Source organism: Sinocyclocheilus grahami, unplaced genomic scaffold, assembly GCF_001515645.1.
Source record: "Sinocyclocheilus grahami isolate Dianchi unplaced genomic scaffold, SAMN03320097.WGS_v1.1 scaffold53.1, whole genome shotgun sequence".
Taxonomy (NCBI): domain Eukaryota; kingdom Metazoa; phylum Chordata; class Actinopteri; order Cypriniformes; family Cyprinidae; genus Sinocyclocheilus; species Sinocyclocheilus grahami.
In genome coordinates this window covers 862357-873220 of record NW_015505232.1, presented here as the reverse complement: position 1 = coordinate 873220, position 10864 = coordinate 862357, and the positions used below count along the sequence as shown (strand labels likewise).

The 10864-nt window shown below is 36.3% G+C and overlaps 1 protein-coding gene across 1 annotated transcript; it reads right to left on the bottom strand.

The window, feature by feature from the left end:
• Nucleotides 1-4438: 4438 nt before the first annotated feature.
• Nucleotides 4439-5524, bottom strand: LOC107583364 (class A basic helix-loop-helix protein 9-like). The gene has a single exon (XM_016269559.1). It carries the CDS (start codon nt 5479-5481, stop codon nt 4675-4677), a length of 807 nt encoding a protein of 268 aa, XP_016125045.1. The 5' UTR covers nt 5482-5524; the 3' UTR covers nt 4439-4674.
• Nucleotides 5525-10864: the final 5340 nt, after the last annotated feature.

Sequence of the window (10864 nt, the reverse complement as noted above, 5' to 3'; positions counted from 1 at the left end):
AAGTTCATTCATCTGTCTGAGCTGCACTAGAAAGCACTTAAATCATTACAATTAACTGCATTGTCTCTTCCTTATGGAAGCTTGTTTCGACCATAGGATGAAAATGTATAAAATAACTAATTGTTACTTTTTCCCTTACAATTCTGAGTTCATCTCACAATTTATTTATCTATTTATTTTTGTGCATATTGCGAGATGTTAAGTCACAACTGCAAGATATAAAGTCAGAATGGCAAGATATAAACTCACAATGGCAAAAGAAAAAAAGAAAAAGAACTGTGAGATTAAAAGTCGCAATTATTTTTGCAAAACAAAATAAGTCAGAATTGTGAGTGTTTATGTCTCAGTTTATGTCTTGTGAGTTTGTCTCGAATTTTTTTTTTAAATCCGAATTGCGAAAAAAAATTCAAAATTTTGAGGGAAAAAAAGTCACAATTACATTTTTTTTAGCCTATAGCAGAAACGGGCCTCCATACGTCCTGGTTGTATTGTGATTTTTTTTTATTATAATTTTTTTACATGGTTTTTACTAAGCAATCTTATATTTTAACCCTTCCTGTTCAACCATTGTTCTGCTAAAAGTATGTGCATGCGGCATTTCTTCAGTAGAAGTTAAACTCAAGCACAATACTTTAAAATGATGAGCACTGCAAAAGTAATTTTGCAGAAATGTGAAGCATATTATTTTATAAAAGCACTTTACTACAGTAGTCAACATTTGAAGTGGATCAAAACCTTTCATCAAAGTTGTCCTATAACCAAAATACCCGTTCTTGTCTTAGGACAACTTTGATGAACTTTTTTGATCCACTTCAAATGTTGACTACTATATTTTAGCTGTAACATTATCATGTGATAATTGAGGATTCCAAAAAAAGGAATTGAGGCATTATTAAGGCATTATTTCTAAAAGTGCATGTAACTTTTACAGGAAAGGTTAATAAGCAACTTTTTTTTACTAATAATGGCTAATAATAAAAGATTCTATTTTGTATTATGTTAAAGTCCTGCCTTTATCCAGTCTGCACAAATAATGTGCTGCCCTCTAGTGTCCAAATGCTTTAATTGAGCAGGTGATTATTTTACCTGCTGCGATTTAAACTGTTTACAGATCTTCATCTGACAGATATGACAAATGCATTGGATCAAATGAGCAATGTCCGGATTGACGGGAAAGATTTGCTCACCGCAGAAAACAACACGTAAACCTGCTGATGTGTTCAAATGAAGCCTGACTGGCCCGCTGCCACAACAGGCAGGACGACAGACATGTTGTCACTATCACTCAACACATTCATCGTCAACGTCAGTCAGCATGTTTGGCGTGAGTCAGGGATTTCCATGATTCATGTCTGTGGATGAAATAAGAGGAAGACAATCAATCCATCCCTTCCTCTCTCTTACCCTCATTCTTGTTTGTGTAGCCCGATCGGACACACCTGCAGGTCTCCCCATGAAAGTCCCCGCGCACCATCAGTCGCCACGGGGCTGCCGGAAAGAGACCAAGGGGTATTTTCTCTCTCTCTCTCTCTTTGGGTAGAGCTTGCACTTCCTTCCTGTGAGGTCATAAATCTCTCCCCAAGCACATGCTAATGGTCTAATATTAACAGTGTTTAGATTGATCTACTCTGAGGATGGCTCTCACCTGAGGGTCCCACTCATATTTCAAAAAAGAAGCAGTTTATACTTAAAAAAAATATTTTCAAATATTCTGGTATTTACAATTTATGAAAACCAGTTTTTGCCACTAAATAAAAAATAAAAATGGCAAATGCAAGTTTTTCTCACAATTCTGACTTTTTTCTTGCAACTGTCCGATTCTAATTCTGAGGGGGGAAAAGACTAATACTTTATTTCTCAGAATAGCGAGTTTATATTAGTTTATATATTAGTTATTAGTTTAAATCTTGCAATTCTATTTTTTTTTCTAGCAAATGCGAGTTTATATCATGCAATTCTGAGAAAATAATTCAGAACTGTGAAAAAAAAGTCACAATTACATTTTTTTTAGCCTATAGCAGAAACGGGCCTCCATACGTCCTGGTTGTATTGTGATTTTTTTTTATTATAATTTTTTTACATGGTTTTTACTAAGCAATCTTATATTTTAACCCTTCCTGTTCAACCATTGTTCTGCTAAAAGTATGTGCGTGCGGCATTTCTTCAGTAGAAGTTAAACTCAAGCACAATACTTTAAAATGATGAGCACTGCAAAAGTAATTTTGTAGAAATGTGAAGCATATTATTTTATAAAAGCACTTTACTACAGTAGTCAACATTTGAAGTGGATCAAAACCTTTCATCAAAGTTGTCCTATAACCAAAATACCCGTTCTTGTCTTAGGACAACTTTGATGAACTTTTTTGATCCACTTCAAATGTTGACTACTATATTTTAGCTGTAACATTATCATGTGATAATTGAGGATTCCAAAAAAAGGAATTGAGGCATTATTAAGGCATTATTTCTAAAAGTGCATGTAACTTTTACAGGAAAGGTTAATAAGCAACTTTTTTTTACTAATAATGGCTAATAATAAAAGATTCTATTTTGTATTATGTTAAAGTCCTGCCTTTATCCAGTCTGCACAAATAATGTGCTGCCCTCTAGTGTCCAAATGCTTTAATTGAGCAGGTGATTATTTTACCTGCTGCGATTTAAACTGTTTACAGATCTTCATCTGACAGATATGACAAATGCATTGGATCAAATGAGCAATGTCCGGATTGACGGGAAAGATTTGCTCACCGCAGAAAACAACACGTAAACCTGCTGATGTGTTCAAATGAAGCCTGACTGGCCCGCTGCCACAACAGGCAGGACGACAGACATGTTGTCACTATCACTCAACACATTCATCGTCAACGTCAGTCAGCATGTTTGGCGTGAGTCAGGGATTTCCATGATTCATGTCTGTGGATGAAATAAGAGGAAGACAATCAATCCATCCCTTCCTCTCTCTTACCCTCATTCTTGTTTGTGTAGCCCGATCGGACACACCTGCAGGTCTCCCCATGAAAGTCCCCGCGCACCATCAGTCGCCACGGGGCTGCCGGAAAGAGACCAAGGGGGATTTTCTCTCTCTCTCTCTCTTTGGGTAGAGCTTGCACTTCCTTCCTGTGAGGTCATAAATCTGTCCCCAAGCACATGCTAATGGTCTAATATTAACAGTGTTTAGATTGATCTACTCTGAGGATGGCTCTCACCTGAGGGTCCCACTCATATTTCAAAAACTATATTCAAACATTTACTGTACCTCCACTATTCTTCGCTAGTGGAATGATCTTTACATATCCACCCGAACAGGCAAGTCCCTCACCTTTTCCATCAGCGCTTGACTGAATTATTACATTTATTTCATATTTATTTAACAAGAACAATGGACAGTCCATGACTGCCTCAGAATTATTAAAAAGGGACATATGGCATTAAAACATTCATAGATAAATAACAAAAAACATCACACTTAATGTTTTAAAATATATTACGAATAATAATAATACAACTACAAGTAAGTTGCACTGATACATAGCTAAAATAAAAGGGTGTAAATAAAAAAACTGCCAGCTTGAAAACTAGAGTGCATGTTGATGCATTCTAAAAGTATTAGCATTGCTATGTATTAAGAAATATTTTTAAAAATAATATAAAAAATACTTTAACTGTTTGTATTTTTTCCTCTATTTTAGTGAGTACTAAAACATTTTTCAACTAAAAAACGTTTTTATCAATTGAGCAATTTTGTATTTTAGCAATTACATTGATGCATGGTCTATATAATAAAAAATATATATTTAAAATAATAAAAAAATACAAATGATGCTTTTCAACTTTTTCCTCTCTGTTTTAGCTTGTACTACTCTGAGCAAGCTTGGAAACTTTGTATTTTAGCACTTTTCATGTTACATGCTTATAATCGATTTGTGTATTGCTTTTTTTTTTTAAAGTTGCTTTGGATAAATGTATATGCTTAATGAATAAATTCTAAATGTGAAAATACAAGGAAAGCCATTTGAGATTGAAAATAATATGGTGTAAATCATTCTGAATTAAGTTTAAATGATTTGCTTAATAAATACTGAAAATACTAATGTGCACATAAACTCATCGAGACTAAAGCATGAATGAGATTCCTGCTAAACCATGCTACGTCAGAATGTTTTTACACCCTGTTATGAAAAGAATGAGCAGTTCACGCAAGATCAAAGCTCCATTTTTCAAAAATGAGTAGAAGGGAACAGACTTTGTCTTTGCATGCACACAAACACATAATGCACTTAATCGCTACCTACGTAAACAGAAATGTTCTCTAAATGCTTAACTTTGGCATGAAGATGAGTCAGTGTGTTACTGTTTTGCATATTTTATTACAAAGGTGAAATGCAAACATCTAAATGCACAAGTAGATCTTTTTTGTACAAACGTTTCTTTTCCTCTGTTTACTAATGCAATACTTTTGCAAATCACATATAATTTGCTCATTACATATACATTTCTCTTAATGCATTTAACACTATTTGTAATTACATTCAAAATATATACAATGTTACCAAACGGTAACCAGAAATGCACCTGTTTACAGGTGTTGGCAGTGATTTTTCTCAGTTCTCTCAGTCTCAGGAATCCTGGTGCATGAGTGTGTATCACAGTGTGTTGTAGCAGTGCTGAGGCCTGTTATAGGTAGCCCATGTGCCAGGACAGAGGGAGCGTCTGCAGTGGTTCCCCATAATTGTCCGTATGATTTGGGCCATAAGAGCCCCAAACTCCTGGCTGATATGCTCCAACATCACTTATCCGTCCATACCTGGATGAGCTTGCCATATCGCTAGAAGGGTAAACCTGGGCGTCAGGAGAGAAACACGGGTAGTGAGGGGACGGCGGACAAGCGGGGTCCGTGAAAGTGTGTTGCTCTGAGGACAGTCTGTGCAAGGGGTTTTGTATATGATGGCTGAGCGGCTGGTGCCAGGATAGGAAGCTCTGGGATTCGAGGCGGACAGGAGGCGACGGCGACGGCTCCTGCCACAAGCCGCCCGGCTGACCGTGACACTCAATGGGGCTGCAGGATTTCCCCACACTTGCTGGTGGGTTGTTAGTGAGGAAGACTGACAAAGCCGAGATCCGATTGATGGCCCTCTGGAGCGTGGCGATCTTCGACAGCCTCTTTCCTCTCAGGTCGTGATGCAGAGCCACCCGGAGCGCGTTGAAGGCTTGGTTATAATCCATGATGCGTTTCCTCTCTCTCACGTTGGCCGCCACTCTGCGTGCTTTGGAGCGCACCGGCCTGCTGCGTTTCTTGCTCTGTCTCTCTTCTGGCTCGCTTAGGGCACTGTTGGGGTAACAACTCGTCGAGCTGCTGCCGTCACTGCTGTCCAGCTCCTCGAACCCTTGAAGACTCCCGTCTGGTTCCTCCTCTGAGAACTCTGAGCTGGTGAAGCTGCCTCTGCTTGCCATGGAGAAGCCGCAGACTGTTTCCAGTGTCATCGATCTCCTGTGCTGACAGTCTGGATGGCGCTTTCTCACATGACCTGTGATTACCTGTGATATTTCTCAACAGGTCGGGCCGCTCTTTAAAGCAGCTCGTTTAGGAGTCACATGGTACAGTCACCTATGAGAAATGCTGGTGTTTATGAGCTCCCCAAGGCAAATTCAGCTGCTCCCTCCCCAGACACGCCTTCTGCCGCAAAATCCGCACAACCACGTATAGGCCATGAAATAGTGAGTAAAACTCAGACATAGACAAATAAAAACTGAGTATCTTAGATTTGTACATCTCATAAACCGTGGAAAAATAAAAACATTATAACATCATTCACCAACATCAGAGACAAGGAATGAGCTTTTGGCACCTTTGAAGGAGGGCAAGTTGACCTTGAACTGTGGCAAGACCCAGACAGAGAAAGTACAGGCACAGATGTGAACCAATATGACCAACTGGCATCTTAAACTATATGATTATAGATTCTTCACTTTTCTTAAATTTTTTTCTGACTTTTAAAAAAAAAATTATTTTAACCACCTGGGCCCAGGGCTTTTAGTGGATGTGTAATGTCAGGGATAGTTCATCATATAAATTATATAATTATATTATTAAATTATAATTTTTATATTTACTATATAAATAAAGTTGTTTTAATGTTAATGTGTTTTTTAAATGTGTTTGATTGTTTATATGTATATACTGTAATTCATATTCATATATGCAGCATTATATATGTGTGTGTTTATGTAAATAAATGAATACAAAAATGTCATTATAATAATTAGTATTAATTAAAATGTAAAATGTACATTTATATATATTATATATTTATATTTTTATATATATAGATATACACACACACAGTACAATTTTGTATAATATTTTTATATTATTTCAATTATATATGCCCTACCTGTCCAAAAATTACATTAACTCTGCAATTACAATGCTTTCTGAAGGATCGTGTGACCCTATAAAACTGGAGTAATGATAGCTGAAAATCCAGCTTTGCCATCACAAGAATTAATTGCATTTTAAAATATATTAAAAAGTTATTTTAAATTCTAATAATTTTTTCGCAGTATTACTCTTTTTACTGCATTTTGATCAAAGAAGAGATTTTATGATCAAAAACATAAAACATCTTATTCCATTCTTTTTACCAGTATACGTGTATATACAGTATATTTAATAAATGCAAGTTAAAATACTTTATATGTAATGCACATTGCATTTGTTGTTAATTTTATGACAATTTTAAAAAGGTTTAAAAAAAGATTAAGAATGATTTCAGCACTTTGTGTCAGTGATAATGGCTGGACTTGTGCTAGTCTTCGAGGGCAGTGTCTCATAGTAGATTCCTGCTCTCTCTTGTGATTAATCACACAGGTAGTTCAATCTAAATTTGTCTGTTAGTGCTCATGACAAATTGTACATTTATCAAATAACTAGTATTTTGTGGATTTCCTCTCATGTGTGAAGGACTTGCGATCCATTATTTACATTTGTCCACATGATACAATTATCATCTCCAGCAATACGATCTTGGCGCTGTGTTGGTGCTGGGCCTTGTGGGCCGTATAATTTGAGTGTCTTTGTAACAAACAATAAATCAAGCCCGAACAGCACCTGAGGATAAGAACAGAAAGACACTCGGACTTCAAAGCCCGCAAAAAAAGAGCAGGTATTTGACAATTATAACATTGCTTCAGTAGCACAACCTACACACTGTGTTTAGCACTGACAGGGGGAGCACATACTTTTGTTTGGTTTGTTTTTGACAGATTGCATGATGGTCATGTTTCAGGTTGTGCAACGGGGAATCTGGTCTGTATCGCTATGGATCTTTGTCCTTTCACTGCCCGCAGCCTGATCATGTCCTGCTTCATCATTCTCTCTAATCTGAAGAACAACGGCTGCTGTAAGTCAACAGTTCAGTTCTAAAGCATCGCTGACAGCTCTTCATACCAAAGATAGCTGTCATCCTCCCAGTCTGTGTTGTGTAATGTCTCAAAAAATGTGCTTGTGATTATTTGGTCTTAATAATGATCATTGATAAATGAATCACTTTGGGGCATCTATCCTGTCCTGTGCGCTGGGTTAGTGTAGGGCAGAGAGACAGACAGAATGAGAGGTCAGGCCTTTTCCTCTGCTTGTCTTTTATGGGGGCTGTCTGATGCCATACCCTAAAACAATTACACAGTTGGACAGTTTACAGTGAGAGTGCTGTTACTTTTAGACTGTTTGTCTTTTCGACCATGAGAAAAAAGCTAATTTCTTGATTAATCTGTTTATATATATACAGTGGGTACGGAAAGTATTCAGACCCCCTTAAATTTTTCACTCTTTTGTTATTAAAAGAAATAGCAATTAACATTAAATTAAATGTGAAATTTTGAAGCTGAAATACTGAAATAGTATTTTCTTGCAAAACATGCTCTAATAATATTTGTAAAAAAATATCAGTTGTAAAAAATCTATAAATTCAAACAAAAAGCACAATCTATATTTGTTTTGTGCGAGTATTTCCATTATATCTAATTGTGTGTTTTTAGCTATAAAGCCTTCAAAAATTTATTTTTTGACATTAATTGATTAGCATAGTTTTCTATTGCTTGTTCTGATTTCTGTACTGGTTTGAGGTGTCAGTGTCAAAGCTACTTTTAATTTACGCATTAGCAACAAGTTATTTCAAGTAAATTCAAAATAAATATTTTTACAGTCGTTTTTTTATTGAATAATGAGTCTCAGGAAGCGATCAGCACTCCTCTCTGCAGTCTGTGATTTATGAGGGGCCCCTGAGAGATTTATGGCCTCCCAGAGAGAGCATGAAATCTGCACCTCGGACCGTCCAAATCTCTCCCTTCTGACAGATGACAAGACACTAGCAATTATCAGCCGCCAAGAATAAATCAAAGCCTTTATTGCTCGTCCTGTGACGCCCTTAAAGAAATAACCGTTTTCAAAGTAAGGGGAACCTGCCTAACTGCACTTTCCTGAGATTTGTAAATCTCTGGCCTGAGTCTCTGTAATGAATGGCTGTTACCTGCGTCTTATTAGAGGTCTGTAGAAAGCGTTATAGATGTTTATTTCCTGAGGGACTGTAAACGTAATGAGTGAGCACAGCTCTGTCCACTAACCTTGGCTTTGCACTGGTATGTTAATGCATGTTTTCAGCACTTCCAGAGGAATTTTCACACCTCTTTAAAAGCTGCTCACTCAGAAAAGGATTTCCTTCTTCCTTAAAAAAAATTATTAAAAATTAAATCTATTTGTCTGCTCACTGTAAAAAATTTTATACATTTTTCAGTGTTGTAAATAAAGATTAATGAAGTTAGTTTTACAAGAAAATATTTTTCACCCTTTCTACTTAAAAAATTTAAGTCAGTTTATTACTGGGCATTTAGTTGTAATTAATTGTGAAATTTAGTCATTTCTGAATGAATTTGTTATTCTCCACCATTCTCCATGCTTATGTGTTTTACTGGAATATAATAAATACTTTGCTAATAATAAGTTGCAAACTGAACCCACAAATAAATTATATATATATATACAGGTGCATCTCAATAAATTAGAATGTCGTGGAAAAGTTCATTTATTTCAGTAATTCAACTCAAATTGTGAAACTCGTGTATTAAATAAATTAAAGGCACACAGACTGAAGTAGTTTAAGTCTTTGGTTCTTTTAATTGTGATGATTTTGGCTCACATTTAACAAAAACCCATAAAAAAATTGCGAATATGAACGTGGGTTTGCGCAGCTTGTCAGGGAACAACGGCTCTGTGTAGTTAATGCTGCTCAATGTGAAAGCACGCATGTGATGGAGATTTACCACTGATTACAGAACTGGCTTTACTGACAAGATGCGCATTAAATATCGCATGTGATTTAACATGACTCATTCCTGTTTCACTATTTATTCATAATCTTCTTGATCTTCTCCACTAGCAGGATACATAGGCTAACTCTTTACTGACCTTTACTGTCTGGATCTGCTGTTTAATCTTAGTCTAAACCTCTTGTTGTCATTGTACTATATTTTTATTAGCTGTCTAATGGAATTGCCTATTGTCATCTTTTTTCTCTTTAGGCTACTGAGTCAAATTAAATGAAATATACTAGTCTTGGTGTTTTATGTTCACCTTGTGGTCTGCGGGTCAGTAATTATTCAGGGTCATTACAGAGAGAGTATATTAGAGATGTTTACGTTTATGTCTTCAGACGGGTTCCCGCACCACCCAAAGAGGGAAACTATTATAGAAGAATCCTCTGAAGCAGCCTTTACGCTTTAGACAAAATAAATTATTAAAATATCATGGATAAAATAAAGTGCATTTATCACCTATCTTGCCGCCCATGCAAGATTTTTATGACGGTAGCGCCACCTCGTGGTGAAATATTAAGGGGACCACATTTCATTTATTTCTTGACATCCACGAGCCTATTTGTTTTCAAAAAATGTGCAGATAAATTGGCTTAAACTGATGGCTTCACACATAAACGTATTTTACGTGGCTAGATAATCTTGCGCATGCGTAAATAAGAATTGAGCGTTTTTGATAGGGAGCTATTAACATAATGGGGAAGTAAATCTAAGGACCTAATGTTATTTTTTTGCTAATCCCATTCCTTTAAAATATATAATACAGTATATACAGTATAATACACAACGTTATTAGCCCCTCAAATATCACTGGGACCGTTTAGTTATAACTACCTAACCTAGGCTCCTTGACAAACGTGTCGAGAGAAAAAAAAGGTCTTGTGCGGCTCGCGCTAAGAGCGCCAAATGAAGTCTTGTGAGGTGACTAAACGGCTCAACGTCAGAATGAAGAAACACGGCTGTACGATTAAAAAGGTGCGAACAGTGAAATAAACACTACTGTAACTGTTTTAGATTAGTAAGTACTACTTTGTAAATTGTATTTAAGGTCCGTTTACGTTGCTGTACGATGATATATTCTGGAATTGGTCACATGTACGAATACTCTGGATGCTCAACGGTTTCTGGTATGAATAGTCATAATAAATTACAAAAACAAAAATATTTTTCATTATTCTTGTATTTCACACAGTGAAAAGCTAAATAGGATCAACTCTTATCAACTTTTAACACTTTGTCTGTCATAACAGCAGAGGGCGCTGTAATATTTGCTGAGCTCGGATAAATGAAATGAGCAATTAAAAGCACCCGCTGAGTCGTTTAGGCCGCTGATCTAAAATAGAGATCTTATGTCTATCAGAGAATTAGGCACCGGACCCAGCTCTGACTTAGGTTTTTTTAATATGATCTGTCATAACAGCAGAGGGCGCTGTAATATTTGCTGAGCTCGGATAAATGAAATGAGCAATTAAAAGCACCCGCTGATCTAAAATAGAGA